Consider the following 23,733-nt stretch of genomic DNA (forward strand, 5'->3'; position numbering starts at 1 on the left):
ACCCCAGTGCATTATGATGTCTGTCATCAGCATAAGGAATAAATGGACAGTGATTACATATTTTGAAAGTATTATATAAAGTCCAATATCCCAAAAAAGAGAAAGTTGAATAGGCTAATCACATTGCTACTGCATTAATTTGGTTACTACCAGTGACCTGTATTTCTAAACGGCATTTATGCCATAGCATGGTAACAAAAATATATAAACTTTAGAAAGATGTTATTTATGTAAACCTGTCACTCATTGTATTTTGAATAGAATCAACTAAAACACACAGAATTCAAGCCTAAAAGACCCAAAGTATATTATAACAGTTAGTTCTGAATAGTTTCTTGGGGTAGGGGGAAGCATAGGGTAAAATTTTCAAAGGGAAGACATCTATTTTTGCTCACAAAAATTATCTGCAAACTTGTGACAGAATTTATGTGGGCAATTGTTGGAATTCTATAAACAGATCTAGAAAATAACCTTGCAAATGATCAGTACAGGCACCCAGCTGTAGCTGATGCTTTGCTTGTACCTTTGTGAATATTCTCCTGGTAACTGCATGCATTAATCCACTACTAGGATTACATTTTATGCAAGCATTTTTAGCACAAACACACCTCCACCCTCCTTGTTTGAAATGTAAGTGCTGGTGTATTAAAAATATTTGGAAGACAGACATTAAAAGAAATGTTAAGAGAACACAGTGGGGTATATTTTCAGTGTGGAGCAGAGAGATTTAACTGCATGAGTTCCATTAGCTTTAATGAGAACCGAACAGCTAAATCCTCACACACCACACTAGAAGATTAACCCAGAAAACACACATTGTTTACTTTTTACTAATACTCTGATTATTACCACGTTCTTCCTCCTCCTCCTCTTCTTCCTCCTCTTCTTCTTCCTCCTCCTCTTCATCCTCCACATCTTCACCTTCCTCTTCATCCTCCTCTTCTTCCTCCTCAATCTCCTCTTCTTCTTCTCGATCTATCTCCTCATCATCCTCCTCCTCGTCACCTTGCTCCTCATTATCATCAGAATATTCCTCCTCTTCTTCATCCTCTTCCTCCTCTTCCTCTTCCTTTTCATCCATTTCCTCTGTTCCATCAGTTTCATAGCACTCATCTACTGAAGAGTTGTCTGCTTTAACCACAAAGGGTTTTCTTTTGGGGGCTGGTTCTTGGGGTTGCTTATCTTGTGTTTTTCTTTTTTTTGCCAATGGACAGCCATAAACACTGTTAAAAAAAATGCAAATTATTACATTATCCTTCAGATTTTATTTAGTCATACATATTAATTCTACATCATGATTAGTTACTGTTCACAAAATGCATGTTTTCAAAGTAAAGTTATGTTTAGGCAATGATGATCAAGGGGGAGGACACAAAACCTGTAAAAATACAAGTGACTATTATTTGCCTGAAAATGTCACACATACATGACAGTGTAACAGTTTCAAAAGTGATACAAATGTGTCTTTCTCCTTCTCATTCATTTTTATCTACTACATGTTACACTCCTTTCTCAGGCAGATGAATATAGTTAAAAAAATAGCAATCTTGTCCTACCTGTAGCTAGGAGTTCAACATTCAGGAGTAATTCAAAGCTTCATAATTTTGTAGTGTTCGGTATTTTGATTGTGTGCAAATATGTTTCAATGATGTTTAAATAATAAATAATAATACTGAATGTTGTTGCATGTTATTATTATAAATAATAACATAATAATACAAAAAAAAATAAATAAATTCCCCACTGTTCTTCTCTATTATATGCTACAAGGCTGGAAAAATGGGAAAGCAAGCTCCCCAACATAAACAACCCCAAACATGGCCAGTGTTACAAGTATTCTCATATTAAAAAAAAAAAATCAAACAATAAACTAAATCTTTTGTCAATGAAGAAGGACTTTTCAAAATTGAGTACCACTTCCTTATCAATCACTTTAATGTACTGTAACAGAAATAGTATTTCAGAGTCCTGGTCTTCTACCAGAATAGCCACCTGCTTCTCAATGGTCACATAATCTGTGTTTGTTGAACCTGATCTCCCTTGTGTAACCTCTATAACCTTCTGTGCCAAGTGACTGCACACACTCATTACTTTTTGTTCAAAGAATTTCCTCTTTGAACTTTTTCATTGCGTGATTATAACATTACTCAAGCAATATCAGTTTTTAGTCTTCTTCCTGTGATTAACTACTTTTGGGATGTTTCAACTATTCTTTATAACTTTTCTGCATATCTACTAATAACTTGCCCTTTTATGTTATATTCTTTCTCCCTTTATCTGAATACACCAAGGATCTTTTATTTTTTTCCACTCTAGTAATACTTCATATTCTGTTGACAGACCACTGAAACATCTGGCACTTCACCACATTTAGTACTATACTATGTAGTGTCCTCATAGTCCTGATCTTGGTCTAATTTAATTGCATCCCAGCAGCTATTCACCCTGATTACTTAAACTGCTACTTAAGTAAAAACAATTCTATTTAAACACCCAATCACTTTATTTAAATGCCTAACTTAGGTTTTGTCTTACCTAAATTTCAAACCATTTTTTCACAGTCTGCCTGGCACACATATATCTAAGGAACATAGAGAGTCACAAAATACGGTATTCATGAAAAACCTGCTACAGGACAACTTCTCTGTGCAACAAAGCCACCTTTCTCTCTGTGGGGACAACAGGTGTCTTTGAAGTCTAATCCAGCATGCCTAAAAACACGTGCGTGCATTAACACTATAGAGAAATGCTGCATAAATTTTAAGTACATCCACCTAGCAGGATTCCAATACACCTCATTTAGGAGTAGGATAGTAATCCTAGCAGAATATAGATTCCAGACACCTGCATCAAAGTTGAGGCCTAGTGGTGCAGGCTAGAGGGGGAATACATCCACAACCTCCAGATTACAGAGCCTTGCTCCATTCGGAACACACATTTGGTGGAAGAGTGTCCTCTTACGGAAGATGAACCCCAGTGCACCTGGAAGCAAGAAACTGATGCAACATGAAAGTAAAAGCCCAAATCTTCACTAATTTTAAGAGCCCTAAACCTGAAAAAATAGGGAGCCCTAAGCTTCTGGTATCTTTTCTTTGGACTATATTTGTTTCTATCTAAAGACTCTTCAAAGTAAAACCTACAAATATAGAGGAAATCCCTGTCCTAGATCACCACAGTTCAGTGCCAAATGACTGTCCTGCCTCTTGTCCTGTGAGTCCTCCTTTTGGTCAGGACCCAGCTGCCCAGAATCAAGGGGAAATGTAGGACATATTTCCATGGAAATCATCCCACATCATCACAGTTAAGGCACAAACAGGGATTCAATCTTCGTCAGCCTGGACACTGCATATAACCTGGGGTGAAAGAGATGCATGGGTTCTTGTAGTTCTGACCACTGCAGGTTCGTTTTGGTGCTTTCCCTGGTGCTACGGGGTTTCAGCAGCTGCCTATTTAAACTCTCTGCATGAAGCTCTGCGAGAAGGCGGATGAATTTTTCCTCAGAACGAGAATTTCAGAGTGTGTGTTGTGCCGAGGAAAACGGCCGGATAATTAGGAGGAACCTGTTTCATTTAGAGGCTGCATCCTAGAAAACAAGAGTTGATCATGTCCTGGGGCTCAGGCAGGTTTTAGAAACTTGCAAATCATTCAATATGATTTAAACTTGCATATCAGTTCAATATTATTTAAGTAGACAGATTAACATTTACTGAATGGATGTGTCTTGCTTTCTTGGTTTCTGTTCCTTCTCCTTCAGACACATACTACCCTCACTATAGCTTCTTCAATTTGTTAAAATATATGTTCTCAAAATCCTGGTCTTTATTTCCAAAGATGTGAGTAGGTTTACCCCCAGAAATCCCCAGGATTTCTTTTCTTCCTCTTATTATAACCTTCTTAGAACTTTGTAAGTGGCACTGATGACACTTGGGCAGCTCTGAAATAAAAGGGCACCCACAGATGGGTAACTGTGAACATTTTTCCCCATGGGCATTCACACAAACTAGAATTTTTCATAGAATCATGGAATGGGTTGGTTTGGACAGGACCCTAAAGATGATCTACTTAAAGGTGATCTTTAAAAAACATCTACTTAAAGACCCACTCCCCTGCCATGGGCAGGGACACCTTTCTCTAGAACAGGTTGCTCAAAGTCCCACCCAACCATGGCCATTTTGTCACACTAAAGCCAGGACACTAATTCCATCCTGCCCCAATCTTTTTTCATTTAAGAACACTAAACACTTGTAACAGTTTTCATCTAGTAATGTCCCAAAACAATTTTTCTTTGGAATTTACAAAAGTGTAAGAAGTGAGGCAGAGGACAGGGGAATAACAAATATACCTTTTTTGGTTTGCACTGTTGCTTAATTTTTGTATTTGACAACTAATTTGACTTTTTACATACAAATTATTGGTCAAAGGTAGAAAGAAATCATCACTGCCATTTTTTGTCATCTTTAATGTTTTGCCACCTTTAATATTCTGTCTCATCTTTATTGTCTTCTATACAATATTTTATATAGTTTGTGAGAATCTGTAGCATTAGTTGGGATTCAGGGCCCCCTAGAAAATGCACAACTGGCAATGGAAATCAATTTCAGTTAGCTGTCTGATGACTTTGATGTTTTATAAATCTCATAAAATAACTATTTGGAACTCAGCTATTCAAGTAAAGTTGTGAACTTTGACTTTAGTTTCTATCTTTATGAATCTATTGTCAGTGTCTTTGCTTATAGAATTAAAACTGACGATACCTCAGCAACTACGAGAAATAACTATTTGTATATTTTAATGGTTGGATCCAACCTCAAGGCTTAGAAACATGTAGTTTTGCTGAGGGAATGGTTTATGCTAGTTCAAAGAATCACAGAATGGTTTAGGTTGGAAGTGACCTTAAAGACCATCTATTCCAAACCCTCTGCCATTGACAGGGACATCTTCCACTAGATCAGCTTGCTCAATGCCTTGTTCAAGGTGGCCTTGAACACTTTCAGGAATGGGGGATCCACAACCTCACCACTCTCGCAGCAAAGAATTTCTTCCTCATATCCAGCCTAAATTTCTTCTATTCCAATTTCTATTCATTACTCCTTGTCCTATCACTAGTTAACTTTAACTCAGCTTTGTAAACTCTCCTAATTAATTTGTACCAGATATTCCGCAACCTTAATCTGGTTTTGTCTGTACTTGGATTTATACTTGATAAAGGCACCATTGCAGTGATTTTCCGTATAAATCCTTTGCAACACTGGCTTGCACTGGCTTCCTTCTGCTTTTTAACTGTATACACCACACAGCTTATACATACCTCATATACTGCAGACTTCATAAACTGAAAGAGTTAAAAAAACCCTCACTATGTGTTTCAAAAACCTGGAAAACAGGCCACCAGACCTAAAGCCTACTGTTCAGTTGCCCTATTTTCTTCTTTTTCTTTCTTAACCTGTTCCGCTCTCATCCTTTGTTTCATTAATTTTTCAGATTCTGCCTCCAGGACACTTCTCTCTGTTTCTGGCGTGCTCCCTGTGGTGTCCCAGCAAGCACACCAAGGGGAAGGCTGTACTGGCTTCCCAGCAGCCTGTGCCACTGACTTCCCCACATACAGAGATGACAGTCTCTCCCACTGACCTCTTGTTCCTCGTGTATTTGTGAAAGCTGTTATTGTTTGTCCTTACAGCTTCTGCAATTTTCTCTATATTTTCAATTTTGGCTTCTGTGATCATCCCCTTATTTGGTTATTTTTAGACTTCCTTATCCCTGCTCAGAGCATTGACCCCATTGATTTATGTGCCGTGTCTGCCTTTATCCATTCTATCACTGCTCCCTGTATTTCCCTGGTCAGATGGGTTTGTCTTATTTTCTCCTCACACTTCAGCTCTCTTGGCTTTCAGCAGGGTGTATATCTGGGCTTCCTGAAACACACTTTTGAATATTCTACACTGCTTTGCTGTGTGTCTCAGTCATCTCTGGTTTTTGGAATTTGTCATGAATAATTCTTGTAGAAAGAATGTTGTTGAATTTCCTAGTGATAAGCTCCAAGAGGACATACAGACATTAATAATTAAAGAAATGGAAGAAATAATGTATCACGTTATACTCCTTAGTTAGAAGATAACTTACGGCTCTTTTTTTTTACTTTCATGCAACTTTTCTCCATTAAAAACTTTATGATGCTACTCACTGGTACATTCAGTAGGAGCATAGTTCAGGAAATAAGTATTTCTTCTCTAGACTTGAATATATTGATTTTTAATATATTTTATTACTAATATAATTTTCAGTATAATTAGTATGGCTATTATTTCTAATCTATAAAAAACTAACAAATATTTTTAAATATACATAGTATAGGACCAAATAAATACAAGGGGTTTTCTAAATCAGATTACTGACCAATATTTTTCCCTCCACAACCTGCCAATTTGCTCACCAAAGTTAGAACATGACACCTTTATCTGGGGGAGGTTTTTCTCTTAGAGGAATATGAGAACATGAGAAAGGGAGGTTATATGACTACTAAGAGTTCAGTAAACTTAAACACTCAGTTTGGATAAAGTAATTCCTATGTGCCATGTTTACCAGAATTCTTTTTTAAATTGTCTCTCTTTTCTATTGAATCTATTATTTCAGATACCTCATGCTATAAGATCCAAGTGAAGAAAAATAAGATAATGCCAATGTTATGCTATAAATCAGAATAATACTTTGAGTATTTTTATCTTTTTCTTTCTTAGTAGCACCTTGAAAAATCTTATTAAACCTTTTTTCCAACTAAAAAGTGTCCCCAGTTACAGTGTTCGCATTCTTTTTTTGCAAGAATTTAATTTAACAGAAACCAAAACATTTGGTAGGGAATAGAATCTAAAAGTTTGCTATACAACACCTAATGAGGTTATCAGAAAGACTATATTAAGTACTTCAGTATCTGAAGTGTTTGTGAGGTGGAATTTTATGCAGAGTTTTTAACATAGCAAATTAGGCAGAATATGCTTGGAAGCAAAGTTCTGCCTAAGGCTTCAGGCAGAAAGTTCCCAAGGCACCTATACTTGTCCTCCTGGATATTGTTAAGTATTATTTTTGGTTTGGACTAGACAACTTCCAAGTCCAGACCTCCAAATGAAGAGTTTTGAGTACTGAGAAAACAGGCATTTATCAGATAAGTCCTCTAACAAATCCAGACTTTTAAGAATCAGCAGAACGAATTAGTTTGCACAATACTGCAACGTTTTAAATCACTCTCAAGACGGTGACTATTAGCTTGAAAGGGCTGATGCCATCAATTGATAGAAGTTGACCTAAAAATATTTAGATTTCAGCAAACCCTACAGCTTGAATTCCCTGCATTCCAATAGGAGGCCCTTCCCAGCAGACTATGCACTATTATGAAGAAGAGTTAGTAGCTCTCCTGCTGAAGTTGGATCAATGAATTGATAGGAATGAAAAATGATAATAAATTCAGAAAAAGAGATTAATTCCAGCCTAGTGATTTGCCTACTCAATTGCAAGAATAAACTTCTTCAGCTGAAGATGATTTTCCATCCGTATTTGCATACTGCTTAAAGTATGCCAACTTGCTACAGGAATGAGCAGCAGTGGACAGTGCTAATTGCAGGGTGGTAAAGTCAAACTTCATGTGGGAAATTACAAATTACTTCACTAAGCCACACTGGTCAGGAATCTTTTCTATCCCACAAAAGTCTCACATAATGCCTGCATACTTTTATGGAATACGAGAGGTGTTGAGTCAAACCTTCCCAGGCTGTAAAAGCTAAAGTCCAATCACTTAAGCTATAGAAGATAATACAGGAAAAAATAACAAGTCAAAGTTCAAGCAAGACATGGAGTTTTGGGACTTTTATTTTAGAGATGGCTAATACTGGCCTAGAAGATGGAGCTGGGACACACTGGTTTTAGTGCTTCCAACGAGATGAATCAAAATTCCCTGTGCTAGCATTCTATGTGCTATGAATCCCAATCTAGAAGACAGGCTTACTCAAATCTGCTTTCCAGGAGCCTGCTGGCAACCGAGCCAGAGCCCTGAATATTGTTCTAGCATCAGGCATGCTTCTTGCAACCACTGCACTTCCAAGCACCATGGCATCTAAGGCCGTTTACAGAATGACTGCCCAAACCCCTATCTTCTCAGCTGGGGTTAGGCACTAACCCAGAGCCAGTACTTTGGAAAATCTGGTTTTGCACACTTAAATATTTTTGGAAAATTGTGACCAAATTAATATGCTTTTATGTGTTTAAATTATAATTCAAATTAACCATTATCTTTTAAAATACAATAAACTCATCTCTACAGTTTTCCTGTATTTCCGGTTTCTCATGAGTTTCTGCCTCTGATTAAATAAATCAGATTCTTATAAGCAGAAAGTACTTTTATGCATGCAGTATCAAAACACACCTTCTTTACTTCATTTATTTGTAAGAATAGAACTTAGTTGACTTTTCAGTTTAGATGACTATGCAGTAGTAACTTTGTTCAGTGAAAACTATTAATTTACCTTAATAGGCCTAAGCTACAGTGACAGGAATGAGTGAAATGTAGAACACTCAAACTGCTTTTCCTTCTGGAGTTGCAAATATTCTTCCACATTATAGTTCTTTAATGTAAGAAATAGTGAGAAAAATTACAGAAGTGCTCAGAAGTATGCTGGATCTCAAAAGGCAGAGAAAGACATGATACTTTCTTCACAGAGTTTTAAAAGCCAATTCTATCCTTTTGCAACTCAGAGCCTTTTAAAACATATGAATAGCCATGAACATACCACAGATCCACCCGTGTACAGCAATATTTAACTAAATGTACCTTAAAGAAAAACCGGTGCCTAAAACCCAGCATTGCCAAAAGGCTTAGAAGTAACAAATAATATGATAGAATGATGTACCACAAGTAAAAGATGGACCTCAAGACTCAAGTATCTTTTCTTTTATAAATTCATATATTGAAATATATATTTTTAAACAAATTTAAAAAAGTAGAAAAACTTAAAAGAAAACTTTTATGTTTATGGTGTAGTTAATACAGAGACCGTAAATTAAGTCAAAGCAGGAATCTTTTATTTCATTGGTCCCTATACATCTCCATGTGAAGCATCTCCCCATCACAGTTCACTGGTGTTACTGAACACTGGGAGGAACACTGACAAACTAACCTGCCCTCTAGCCAGTAAGATAATTTCACCCATCACCAAAGTCTCTGCTCTTGGGATATGACAACTAAAAGGAAACTTTAAGTTTTGCAACAACTAACCCATTCAAACAAGTTTATTTAATTGGTTGAACACAACAGTTGTTCAGTGAAGAAAAATGAGGCACAGCAATCCATTTCTACATGTTGTAAAAATATACGGGAAATCTCTCAGCCATGGAGGGCTCATTTAAAGCAAGATACAAAAAATATATGTAACACATGATGAGACTAAAAACTTACGTGGCAGCATAGGTTAGCAAAGTACATGCCCTGCAGCTGTTGATTATTCAAAAATATTTATACAAATAAATCAATATAATGTCTGATTGCCCCATGACTTATGATGTCGTTGATGGGGTTCATCTCTCACCTACCCCATGGCTTCCAAAACCTAAGTCTACACGTCATGCTAAGATACCTTCTTAACTCAGGGCAGAGAAACAGGAGTCTCCTAGGAGGCTATTCATCGTATTTTTCTTTGTGTAGTGAAAATAAAAGGAGGTGTTGTTGATTAACTTGTATTTCTTGTATTATTCCACTTAGGAATCTGCTAAAAGTGAAACAAGTCCAAGAATTTTCTCTTTTTTTTCTTTTTAACTGTCTGTCCAGATTCAATAAAGACAATATCTAATAGAATGTAAAACCATGTACTATAATACTTTCATAATGAGAAACCAAAAAACCTGTTTCTTTCCTTTTCACAGCTGCTGTATCACTTAATTTGAATAATCCTCCCCTCTATAGCTTCACAATCTTTTCAAGACCACCTGTATGTTCCAATGTCAAAAAAATGCTGGAGTTTCCCTCTAATCTTAGGATGCCAAATACCCAACTTAACTGTGTGTTCAAGAGCAAATAGAGACAATTGACAATGTCTCGTTGCCAGATCCTTGAATACTGGGGCTGGTCAATGAGTGCAGGATAGTGCAAAGACCACGGGTTTAATGACTCATTGATTCATTAGAGGAAATACATATCATTAAGTTTTGCTAAGTAGTTATTGATTCTGCGCACTTTGATATTGATTTATGTGTAACCAGGACACATAAAAGTGGGAGCATGCAGAGTCAGTGACCATTTCTGCACTAACTCAAAGAAAACTGACTTTTGCACTAACTCAAAATCCTGAGGTCCACATTTATCTAAAATATATATATATAAACTTGAAGAAAAACTTTGGGAAAGAAAACCTTCTATTTTTCTACATAGAGACGAAAATTATGTTGGCTACATTGAGTTGAATAAAAGCATCATCTAGAACTGTTGAGGTGTCCAGATCTGTGTGTATCCTGTGTTTTCAGCCTCACCAGTAATGACAGCTTTGCTTACAGGTAGACGGAAGGGCAAATTCCAATTTATTTATTTTTCATTATAATATCATAAAATGGAAAAGTTCACAATCAATCACGACCAATCTGAAAGGGTCAGAATGTGTTACAAGAGTGCATCTATCAGTTACAAAACATTTTTGCACAGTCTCAATGTTTGAGCCTTGAACAAGATATGAAATCTTTAAAGTCTATTTCAAGACTTTAAATGTGATTTCCTCTAAGTAATTCAGCACGCTATGTTCAAGCATTCAAAAACCAAGAGAAATAAACTGCTGGAAATCAAAGGTGGTTCATGTAACTATACCATCCATCATTCAAAAACATGGCTAGATACCTTTTAGTAAAATCAACACCCTTAGACATAGACTTGATGTATTACATTTAACAACAACAGAATGCGTCAAACTATATTCTAGCATGTACTTACTACATGCTACACAATGGCACTGACTCCCAACTTAATTTTAACTAAGAACGACATATGGGTCAGAATTAAGAAAAATGATGCAACAATTTTCCTGTAACTATAGCAGTAAGATTCTTACTTGATCAAAATAGCTAACAGCTACAGAACATAACCAATGGAAAAGAGTAATGGTGTGAAGCAGCCTTCTAACACAAGACTGTCATCAGTAAACATCTGAAATTACAGGAAAAAAATGACCAAAGCAAAGTGATACAGGCTGCAAACACTTCAGTGCTTATGTACCAGAGTCTCACCTCCAGCATAAGCCACAGGATACTGCTCTGTGTCTTGCATGGTTGGTTAGGAGTCATTCAAGTGCAAAATGTCCTAAATTCTGGTTGTTAAAGGATTGAGAACCTCTGCCCCCCTGCCATGACTTACACCCTGAAAGGTATATATTTATTCATGATAATAATCTACTGAACTAGTATCCTTCTACAGCACACGGAAGTTTCTTTGCAGTACTATTAGGGAGTACTGCAGGTAGTATTTCCACTAAGTTACAAGCTTACCTATCATAAAGAAACTGGTTCAAGCTGTTGGCAGACTCAAGGGACAAATTTATATCTCATGTTCAGCTGATGTTTTTCAGCTTTAATTTTTCATTATTAGGCAAATTAGACACACCCTAGTCTAAAAATGAAAGCTTACCTTCTAGGTTAATCATGTAACTTTAAAAGCCAGATGTCTAAATGGCTTTGCCTTAATCTGGCCTTTTTTGATATATCTGATGAAAGGAAGGATGTCTGTTCAGGTAAAAAAAACCCAAACAAAAAAGTCAAACTGAATTCCATCACATTCTGGTGGAGAGTAAGAACGCTTCAACTTGAGTCATATCACAATTAAAAAAAATACTATGGCATATAATGTTGCTTTTTATAGCTGAAAGTGAGTCCCATTAGACTGTAGAAGAATCTCTGAAGGAAAATGAAAATATCCTCCCAAAGGAGTGGAAGCCCCACACAGCATGTTTTAATTGTGGCAGCTGGGCTGTGGGAGGAAATGGCGTTTTCCGTTGAAAATCTACTGCCAATATACCTCCTATGGCTAGATTTTTAAGAGAAATGTGGCAGTTCTCCCTCTCTGAATTTCAGCTGCTCAGTTTTAAGGATGCATAGGCAGGAAAGGTAGCAAGACTGAATAGCAAAAAGTCCAGAATTACATTCTGTCCAAAGACCAAAGAGTAAAATGGAGAAATGATTGGAAGTAGGAATGTGTAACAGGGAGATGGCAAGAGGTGGAAAAGATTCCTGAGTTTTAAAAGATAAAAGCCAACTTTTTAGAAAGTGTGTGCCACTTCAAAGGCTACTCTATTTTTTTTTTTTTTTTAAGTTTGATGTATGTGATGTTTAGCACATGTCACTGGAAGTTGGTTAGCAATGAGTTAGTTACTTTTAAAAGCGTTCTCTTTATATTTGGGGGTCTATCATGATAATATAAATTCCCCACTGGTAACATGTAGGTTTATAAGCCTGGGAGTCACAAGAGCAATCATATGCTATGTCCACACTAAGAAATACGAAGTACTGTGAAAAGAATGCTTCTAAAATAACTTTTCTGTTCTTGATATCTGCATATACTTGCAACTCTGAATTAGGCATAATCTTGAAAATATGACTCATAATCCAAAAAAGACACTTACTGATTCAGGTAGAAAAGTCATGCCCGTAGTATGGAAGGCTATTTTATTGCTTTCTCTTTTGATTACAGGTGGTATGGTACTGTTATCTGACATTTTTTTAATGACAATTCAATAATTTTAACAAGGTTGAAAAAAAATTTCAAGCAAATGGAACACCCTGTCTTTTTTTTTCTTTCTCTTTTCTTTTTTTTTCTTTTTTGAGGGGAGTGGGTTTTTTCTTTTTGTGATTTTTTTGTTGTTGTTGGTTGGTTGGTTTTACCCAGACAACCTCTTATGTTTCCAAATCTGGTTCCTCTAGAGCAGTCCTTTAACCATTAGAGTAACTCCTCTTTCTTTGTTCTCTGTAAAAAAAATCACACTTCCTTCTGTTCAAAGGCCTGACTTCAACAGCCAGGACAGAAGGATCCTTGCCAGTCTTCACCGTCATCATTTTGTTATGGCTCTGGCTTGAGAATTAACATGATGCTTGCACCGATTCAGGCTAGTGGAAAAACAAAAGCAATATGCTGCTTCCTAAGTAACTGCTTGTCCAGGATGCACAACTACCATGGATTCTTTCAGTGAAAGTGGTGTAACTGCTGTGCTGTCTGTAGAGATGAGGTGCCTGCATGTTAGCGTGAGCAGAGAATACCTGCTGTGTCTTCTGGAACAGAGGAAGCTGGCACCTGCAGCCTGCAAATCTCAAACATTCTGGCAGGTAGAAAGCCCTGAGCAGCACAGCTTAGATAAACGGGCAGCACTTCCTGGAAACACACAAATTGGTTTTCTATTACAAGTTTGGTCAACTACAGACCTGGTAATTTTGTGGATCCTCGTCTTCAGCTTCAGTACCAAAGGTCTACTTGTAGTTGTGCTCTAGAATTTTGTGCTTATTTTCTGATTTATATGTTGTGAAATGCTTTTTGTGAAAATCCCAGGTGTAGAAATTTAATGGTGGAAAACTCTTATCTCATCTCTAATTGACTGGCAAATGCACTAAACAGAAGGTGAGTGAGCAATGCTGTTTTCCATTATAATGACACAGACTCTGAGCTTCAGAAGGCTGAAATGACTCTTTTATTTTTCGGATGTGTTTCTTTTATATACTATTTTACACAGACCAATTTGATTGGTGACAAAAAGACAAACCTTTTCAATCATATTGGTCAGACCAGAGGGACACCAAGAAAAAGACCCTCTTAGGAAAAGGAATGAGTAACATAGGTGGAGTTTACAAAACATTTCTCTTGTTTACAGAAAATTCCCTGGGAAAAGAATTTTAGAAAACTAAAACATCTCAGGCATGAAACCAGGGCTACAAGCGAGGTGCAAGATGAGACTTTGTGTTAAAAATATCTGGAAGGTTTTGAAAGTAGGGCTGAAAAGCATCACAGGTATGATGTCACTTCAAATTATCTGGTATCATGCAAAGCTATATTGCAATGTAGTCAGTAGGTAAACTGTACCTGACTCTTCACCATGTAATTCTAAATTTCCTGTTTGTTCAAAAAATAGGGATGTTGGTATAATCTCATTATCCCTATTTCTCAGACCAACCAATAAACTTTTGTATTTCTGTGGGTTTGTGGTTTTTTATAGAGTTCTAGAGCAACATCATAAGAAAGTGCCCTGGTGTAAGAGGAATGAAATTCAATTCCTGTTTTCAAAAGTGTTTAACCCATAGTATACCTTAAATAAATAAATAAATAAATAAATAAATAAATAAATAAATAAATAGCTTCTAACAAATCTAAACTAACCAAGACTCCTCTTCTGTTGTGGTTCTACCGAGCTCTCCCCGAGACCAACTTCTAAATCTGATTGACTGCTTTAATTTTTAAAGAACGATCAACAATTACAGTAGACAGAAAAAGCTAAGTGTTGTCTCTGTTTTATAGTTTTGATTAAATGATGACATTTTAAATAAGTTGTTCCACTTTTAGGCAATGCCATTTTCACTGTTCAGCCCTTCCTCCTACATCCTTTTAATAACATAACTGGAAGCTGCAAGCTTGACTGCTAAGGTTTGAAGTTAACACAGCAGTCAGAATTTATTTGCATTCTTTCTAAAATGTTATTTGTTTTATAACTCTGACTCAGTTTCTGAGTCTGTCCTTTTCTGAGATCTCTTTAGTTCTCACAAGCCAAGCAAGGCCAGGGCATGTCAGTTCCGAGAATGTCAGTATTTCCAAGGAACACCTAGATGCTGCAGAGAGACAGTACTGCAATTCAGAAAGCAGTATACTTGCCTTGCCAGAAGCACTGAAACAAATTCACCATTGTGGAAGGGACAGAAGAACTGTAAAACTGGTAATTCCTTATGTCACACAGAATTAAAAAGAAGAGCTAAGTGTCTTTGTTTTGAGAACTAGAAATGCTGATTCCAAAGCTCCAATCAAAATAAACTCATGCAATTACATTCTGTCACAATCCTTCCTACATTTCCAGACAGAAAAAAAATCTATTTTTTTTTCTTTCCATCCCAAGCCCTGTACCCTATAAATGTGTGCTGGTAAAAAGTTGCTACAACCAGTCTTGTGAGTCAGTGTGGTGTTAGGAATGCATTACAACATTATAAGCAATATGACCTTTGGTGTCATTTGAAATCTAGCACTTAACACTGCAAAACGGACTGAGTCTACTGAGTTACATTTGTGAAATGTTTTAAAATTAACTGTTGAAAAAGCTTTATGAGCGCAAAATACAGTTACCCTGGTAAACTGGCTGCACTTAGCCGTCCGTCTCACTGGGGCTTTGTATCTTCTACTTCTTTTTGCAAAGTATGGGATATATAGAGAATTTTATGAGAAGTTTCAAAATCAGGGGTTTTGTGGTAGCTGCTGATGTGCAAAGATCTGAAAGACTCGTGTCAGAGAAAATGAATCACATATGTCATGATACATGTTATATCCTCTTGTCTGAAATGACAGTTTGCTTGTCTCCTTCTGACGTGGTACACATGGTTACTAAGAACCAACAAACCATTAATCCTCATTCATCTTTCTAGAACAAACCATGCCCAAGCAAGGTCTACATTAAATGTAAGCAATTCTAGTACATTTTTCTTACTTTCCTTGCAAATTCTAAACAACAAGAAAACATTTTATAATTTTTGTAAAAATGAACTTTTGATATAAAAAGTTCAGTCTACAGCAAGAGGCACAGGAGTAGAATTCCGAGGCATGACTCAACTTCTGTCAGGGATGCAAATTTCTTGTGTGGTAGCAGAGTCACGAACTCCTGGTTTATCAAGGGAGCAAAAGCATTACAGCTCTGTTTCTGTGCATAGCTGAACAGTGAAGTTCTGACATCCAAGTGAGGTATGTTTGCTCCTCTTCTAATACCTAGGGGTATGTAGGCACTTAACACACAGCAGAATTTAGACACTGTAATTCAGGCTGGTAGAAGGTATTTTTTGTAGAGGGGGATTTCCACTCTTGTAATTAATCACTCTAAGCCTTTTTTTTTTTCTTTTTCCCCCCCCCCCCCTCACAGAAGCAGAGATTAACTCAGTCGTTTGACTTGGAGATGGTCAGGGGAGAAATCACAACCCCAGTCTTAGCCATTATCTAATCTAGAACACACAGAAATGTGTGAGCAATTTATGTTTAATATCCTCCTTTGCCAGGGGTAACTGAAGTTTTGTTTTGCACTTCTCAGAAGACTGCTTGCACATGAGATTTCATAATACTCTGGGTTTAGAGTGCACACTTCTCTAATACTTCATGCAAAATAAAACACTGACATCTTCTGTACTACCAGTACTTTACTACCAGTGAAGGATTCATTCAATTTGTCTCAAAAATTACTGTTTCCTATATGAAGTGCTAATGCTGGGACTGAAAATGGAGTCCTTGTGTCTCCAATTGACTGCTCAAAGTGACAAAACTATATCATTCCCTCTCCTTTTGAATACAGATGAAGAAAAAAGAATGCAGTTATCCTGACATCTTAACTTCTTTATAGTATAGAATGCAAGATCCCAGAAGATGGGAGAAAACATCTCCAACCAAATCCAGATGGAGTCCTAACCCTATTGACAAAGAAAAAAACAGTGGGAGAGTGGCATGCTGGTACAGATCACAAATTGAGGGGCTTTTAAATACACTTGCTACACTGAAATAAGCAGATGAGAGATTAAAGACAACCTATCTATGATATTTAGTTATTATGGCATCAAGGTGCCCAAATAAATGTTTTCACAGGTCTGATGAGGATCTGTTGTGGGAACTGGGGTTGCAGAGGCTGGAGAGAAGGATGAAGGGTCTTATTGGTCTCTACAACTACCTGAAAGCAGGTTGTAGGCAGGTGGGGGTTGGTCTCTTCTAAGTAACAAGTGATGAGATGGAACAGCTTTAAATTGTGCCAGGGAAGTTTAAGGCTGGGTACAGAGAAAAAATTCTTCAGTGAAAGGATTATCAAGCATTGGAACAGGATGGCCTGGGAAGTGTTTGAGTCACCATCCCTACAGATATTTAAAAGACGTCTAGATGTAGCACTTGAGGATATGGTTTAGTGATGGACTGGGCATTGCTGAGTTAATGGTTGTACTCTAAGACCTCAAAAGTCTTTTTCCAACCTTAACAATTCTATGACTAGATTTGGACAAGCCTAATGTTAAAAGTACAGTTCTACTATGACTTCAGAGTTGGACACAAAACAAGAGAACATTGATGACAGTCCACCCTTTGCACTTAAGGCAGAAGTTGAATGCATGGCAGCTTTTATCTCTAGCTTTTTTTCTGAACACGCATTCCCCGTACATCAAGTACAGGCAAGATTTTTTCCTGGAGACATTAAGAGAGTGAAAAACAGCAGCAGGTGCATATCTTTGGTGAATTTCCACCAAAAGAATCAGCTCAACAGAAAGCATTCATCCACTACTTGTGCATCCAATTCAGTGGCCTGCTCACTACTTTAAACAAAAAATTTGACGGTAGAAAAATTTGCCCCAGTCCCAGGGAACTGAAGGCAAAAAACATCTTTGATAAATGACTGGTATTGGCATTTAAAGCCAAACATATCTCAGTGTCCTTTATAGTATTTAAAATTTTATCATAGTTCATGGATTTGAGACACAGACCTAACTTCAATCATAGGAATATTTTCTCTTAAACATTTGACACTCTTCCACGGACACTTACAGCATGACACTGCTAGTTCTTGCAAATAATGAAAGGAAATTAGGTTCTGCAACCCCTGTTCATGTCACCCGTAAGCTTTAAGACTTTCTCGGGAAGGTGATTCAGGTGAATAGCCAAAAAACCAACTTTGTTGGTCCAGTCACCTGGGTAAAGTTATCACCATTTACAGTGACATAGGCTGTAGAGTGCTGAGGACGCCTTCAGGAGCTATCTATCCCCTGAGCACTTTTAATTCTGTGGATGTATTTCTTTAGATTTATTATTGCCATCAAAGACACTCAGGACTACCTCTCCTTTCCCTGTCCTGAGCTGACATCACTAGAAGCAGTACTTCATATCAACCACTAATAAGAAGTGATGTCTTTGAAAAGGCTGTCTCAACTTATTGAAAAACCTCAGAAGAAGTCTTTACAGTCACATCATGGTGTATTTTTAGGCCTCCTTGATATTTGACTTGGTTTCTTATGTTCTTCATATTCTTCTCCTACCTCAGGTAATACCTAGGGTGCTTGAGCTCATAAAATATTAACATTCAAAAGAACAGGTAACTATAATTTTATTTATTTATTACAGATATGATTTCTCCTGCCTCCTTTTTGATGATTCTAGAAGAGTCCAGAATGTTTTCACTGAGGTGGAGAAGAAAGAGCAGGGCAATGCCGTTCTGATAGCATGGGTGCCACCTACAGATAGAACATTTTCAAAGTCACGTGTTATTTGTGTTTGCATGGACACTGGAGCAAGGAATAAGATGGGGTTCCCTGTCCATCCAGCTGCCAGTATTCACCAGTAAATTCTCCTTTCTCTAAAACTCTGACTTAGGATGCTCCAATGAACACACCATTTTTCAACACACAGTAGCTATGGCTGCTGCTCAGAACTGCTGGAAGGAGGATGTAGGCAGCTCCACAGCACCCTATAGTCAGTGCACTACCTTGTCTGTGGCTTTCTGGTTTAGTCTTAAGGTTAAAAACTTTCACTGCATTTTCACTAAAATACACAATAATAAAATTTTTTTGTTAAATACCTCCAGCTTTTCAGGCTTCAGAATCAATATTTTTACAGAAATATTGTAGAAATAATTGGCAAAATATGACAATTGGGAAACTAGACGAGATTCTAAATATAAAATTGTCTTATCATGACAAATCAGTGAATTTTGCTCTAGGATCCAGAAAAATGTTTTGATAAAAAAAACACTGAATTTTTGTAAAGTTACTTTCTCTGACACCAATGATGATTCAACAGATCTTTTTTTAAATATCAGATAAACATCAGAGCCAGACTTCTCTCTTTTTACTGTATTTGTAATAATCCCCCATACATTCTTCTCTTTTTACACCTCATGATGCCTAAAATTTGCTTGCTGTTTACAAATGGGGAAACAGAGGCATAGTGAGATGAAATGTCTTGCCTACCATGTGCAAATCAACTCTGTAGATACTCTTTTCCACTATGAAAAGCATAAGTTATTCAACCTCAAACAATTTATTTCTCTCCTAAGAGAACACAATGTACTCTGCAAACCTACCAGGCCAACCAAATAAATTTCCCATAGGTAAAGGGAAAAAATGTATAGCTACTTCCACGATCTTGTTGGGGAAATTATCTCCCCAGTATTACTGGATGTTTTGTTCTTTTGTTTTGTTTTTTAAATTTTCTTTCCAATACTCTCTGCATGGTCTTCACTTATTTTGTGGCTGACAGGGACATCTCCAGACAGATCCATTCACAGAAAACCCCGTGGCTGCAAGTGGCACTGCTGCATGAGAAATATGCTCAGCACCTTCCATTTGAAAGAAAAGGAAAGAAATCATTGCTGAAAGATTGTGTGTTGCTGAAAGAAATCATTTCAGCAACATACAAGCCAGGGCACCCACTGCAGAAAGCACATCCAAAATCCGCTCTTTGCTGCTGTGGCACAGTTAGGTCAACACTCTCCATGCCCCAGCCTCAGATTTAGTTTCTTTCCCCTGCCCCTATAAGGCTAGTACTCCTAGTACTTGCAGGCCCTGCAACTTGTTGCCACTGCAATAGCTACTCCCAGCCCAGATGGTGGTGGCAGTAATTGAGCTGTGGTTCCTTTGTGTAGTCACCTCTACACAATGGCCACTAGCATGCAGAGCCTCACACCAGTTGCTGGTGTATATTTGCTCGATGGTTTAGACCCAGCTTTGTACCTTTCTAATCATTAATCAACAATCAGACAAAGGATTTATTGCTGAATCCAGACAGCAGCCAATACAGACCTCTAATACATTATGGATTCTCTGTCAGCGCAATTATTTATTGTTTGCAGTGTTCTGTTTGAAAATACCTATGCTCTTGCACTTACTTATTTACTTGCTAACTTATATCTCTTTAGCTGGATTTAACAAAGCAATGAAGCTTCATCTATTAATATTTTTTACAAACCCTGAATGCTGAATTACTTAATAAAAAATATATTTATAATATTATTCCTGGTATTTACCATGACTTAAAAAAGTCTTTAGCAAATAAGCCGTTAGAGAAAATAGAATTAAATTTCACAGACAGTGTCAGAGTATTTCCTCAGGTAAATTATTTTATCATTATCAGTGAATTATTTTATCATTATAAACATTATAATAAAGGTTGACTATCAGCTGAGAGAAAAAGGAATATACATTTCTCTATAATTCCAGCATCCTGTAGGATTTTTCACAGTATCACGAAAGCAAGCAGTAGTAAGGACCTCAGTGTTCTGTGGTCAGGCTTTAGCACAAAAGCATCAGTGGACCTCTGGTTCTGCACAGCATGAAACCATGCTGTGCTATCAAATTAATGTTAAAATATGTATGTCCTAGCTTCTGATTTATAATATCTTTGACAAATAGTAAAAAGGATAGGCATGCCATAAAGTTTATGGATAGGGTGATGGCACGCACAATGATGTCTCATAAAGAATAAAGGGGGAAAAGTTATTTATTCTTGTGATTCAAGAACTAAAATACAGATAGACTGGCTGCGTGCACAGAATTTTTCATAAATATCCCACAGTGCACCCTGTTGTACAGCAGCCATACATTAATTAGAGCATTCAGCAGACACTGCAATGTGTTACACTCACCCAAGTGAATCTTCATTTTTCACATGCAGGGCCTTACTAATTAAAATCAGCTTTGCAATTAAATGTGGAAAATTGTGTTAAACTTTGAAGCGTGGTTTAGAAAAAGTGTATTTATTTTTAAGGTATTTTATTTTGATGCAAATGAATTCTCCATCAAAGTGAGACCAGTAAAAGGAAGGTATGAGGATTTCTCTTTTTTGTATTATAGATGCTCCTCTCGGTTGCAAGTTGCAATGCTCCACTATCTCTCTGCCAGTACCTGGCCCTGTTCCAATGCTTTTAGTGAGTGCTATCTGTCAAGGCATGAATAATACAGCCCCTAGGCTGTCAGCAGAATCCAAATGAGGCATACATCAGGAAGCAAGCACTCGACTTTAGCTCCAGAACATGCTCCTGTGAAGACAGGCAATTATTCACCCACGGCTGCAGCCATGGCAATCAAACTGGTGGGTGAAAAGGTATATGAAATGAAAAAATTTGAATAAGAAATATGGCACAACAAGGCACAGAAATTAAATAATTTTCTAATAGCAGAGAGATATTTGAGCCTTTTAATTTTGAAGTTTGGGAGACTGAATTATTTCACTCACTCTGTTAGAAAATGCAGACTAAAATACAGTATACAATGTCAAGGCAATACAGTAGTACTTGTTTGGGTTTTTTTCCTAATCAAAACAGCAATGCTAAATTCTAAGGTGTTTATAAATTTAAATTGTTATATGAAGAGACAAATCCCATGCCTAAAAATGAAAAGATAGTCAAAACAATTCTATCTGTATAATGTAATAAACCAGAGACAGCCTAGAAAAGCAGTAAAGAACTGGTAGTATAATGAAATTTGGTGGAAAATTAAAATGCAATGTATTCTATAAAGTTAGGGACAATTCATACATTACAGATACACACATCATTTTATGATCCCTCTTTGGTTTTGAGACTAGCCTTTTTTTGCAAGACATTGTATCAGTAATTAAAGAAATACTTTGCAAAAAAAATATGACTGGAAGAAAAGGCATGAAAACTTCCCTGGTAGATGAAATGTTTAAGTTGGTTTATTTCATCTGAATTCTTATTTTCAGCAATCAAACAGAAATTAATAATATAGTAAAAGTTGTATCAGTAATTCCATTTTAAATATGAAGGGTTTATCATTTGGTCTTAACATTCTTCACTGAAATTTTATGCACATTTTTTCAGACCACAATTGGTTTGCTTTAACTTCTATACAATGGCTGTTTCTGTTTTCAAATATATACTGTTGAATGCTCTAAAAGAGATCTAAATGAATATACCTTAAGATTTTTATAGGTCTCTTATTTGTAAGAGTATTATCTTAGAACATATGTTATATGTTAGAACATTATTTGTTAGAATATTATGTTAGAAACATGGGGCAGTTGGCAAGTGATTAATCCATTACAGAATCTATTTGCTTTTGTTACTTGAAAAAAAAGAAACTTTTTTGTTAAGAAGCTTCTAAATAAGCCACTGTATGCAATCAGTATTTTTAAATGGAATCTAGTTAGGATTTTTATGATGTGTCTACGTACCTACTTACATGCAAATCGTTGGCACCTATTTGGTATATGACATTGTTTCGAAAAGATGCTAAATGAAGACCAATGAAGTAAAGTGCAATATTCCTGAAACCGTCATTCACATCTCTTCAGTAAGTAACACGGGCCAGTTTGCACTCAATTACTCTAGAGTAACTATGGGATTTGCACCTGCAGAACAGACCAGGAACTGGAGTCTTACATTTGTATTTGTATACATAGAATGTGATTCCTGTTGCCTCTGAAGCTGATTAATGAAACTGGCAAAGTTTCTTCTAATCGCAGTGAAGGAACACTTGAATCTATGCTTTTCTTCAGATGCTTAGTCAAAAGGCATACTGAAAACACAGTTGTGGGAACACGCTCCCAGTCTGGTCTGGTTAGAGTCACTGATATATATACAGATGGATTATTCACAGCTGTTAAGTATGCAAGGATCTGGACCAAACTTATCATTCAAAATTAATTCACAATAGTGAAGGTACAAGAGCAGTGTTCATTGTTGAGCTGCTATGCACAATGGGCCTGAACAGCTACCAAGGGACTAAAAAATCCTGCATCAGTCATGGCTTCTGGAGATGCTCTGGTTTTCACTCCTAAGATTTGAATTCTTTTCTTGTCTCCACCACTACCTGAACATGTTTATAGTTTTTTTGTTTGTTTGAGGGTTTTTTTTTTTTTATTTGGTTTTGTTTTTTGGGTTTTTTTGGGTTTTTTTCTATCTTGCATTCAGATCTTTCACAACCTTTGTTTTCTTTTTATTTTTCAGTTGGCCTCAGGTGCTATGAAACATAAACAACAGCTACTGAATTTCTATCTGTGTAAACTCTAACCTTGAGACCATTAACTCATCCTGTGTGTCATGGACAGCACTAGAGGGTCCATGTTAGTTTCAGGTTTACAGGTATTACTAAAATATTAAAAAAAAAAAAAAAAAAAAGGGGTCTGGTCTAGTTAAGGCAGGCACACCATCCAACTTTGGGTATTTCTCCTCAGTGCCCAAACTGGGATGTTAATCCTTCTGACCTTTCCATGCAGCCACTGGACAGAGGGGCTTTCACTGTGTTAATTTTATGGATCCCAGCATTCTGCCCCAAAGTGTGCTTTAGAGAAACTTGTCCATCTAAGCTGTCTATTAGCATGTCTGGCCAACAAGCCGACATCAGGCACTGAACTTCAGACCCAGGAGGAAGCTACCAACCAAGTCATGCAAGGTTTTGCTTCCCTTCCAGCTAAGATTTGACACAAAGAAAAACATCAAGGAGATGGAAATGACACGACAAGCTCTTACCACTGTTACCCTACCTAGTTCCAGTCTTGTGTTT

General features: G+C 36.8%; 1 protein-coding gene across 12 annotated transcripts in view; it reads right to left on the minus strand.

Annotated features, from left to right (window-relative positions):
- Positions 1–23,733, minus strand: part of MYT1L (myelin transcription factor 1 like) — a 303,729-nt gene that overhangs the window by 103,192 nt on the left and 176,804 nt on the right. For 8 of the 12 annotated variants that reach the window (XM_066179851.1, XM_066179852.1, XM_066179847.1 and 5 more), the window contains exon 6: positions 850–1,223. In XM_066179851.1, the coding sequence (XP_066035948.1) occupies positions 850–1,223 (374 nt within the window). The remainder of the gene's footprint in view (positions 1–849; positions 1,224–23,733) is intronic. The other 4 variants (XM_066179860.1, XM_066179856.1, XM_066179854.1 and 1 more) reach the window with 1 other exon arrangement.

Source organism: Chamaea fasciata, unplaced genomic scaffold (assembly GCF_029207755.1).
Source record: "Chamaea fasciata isolate MVZ Bird 193981 ecotype frontalis unplaced genomic scaffold, bChaFas1.0.hap1 SCAF_3, whole genome shotgun sequence".
Classification (NCBI taxonomy): Eukaryota; Metazoa; Chordata; class Aves; order Passeriformes; family Sylviidae; genus Chamaea; species Chamaea fasciata.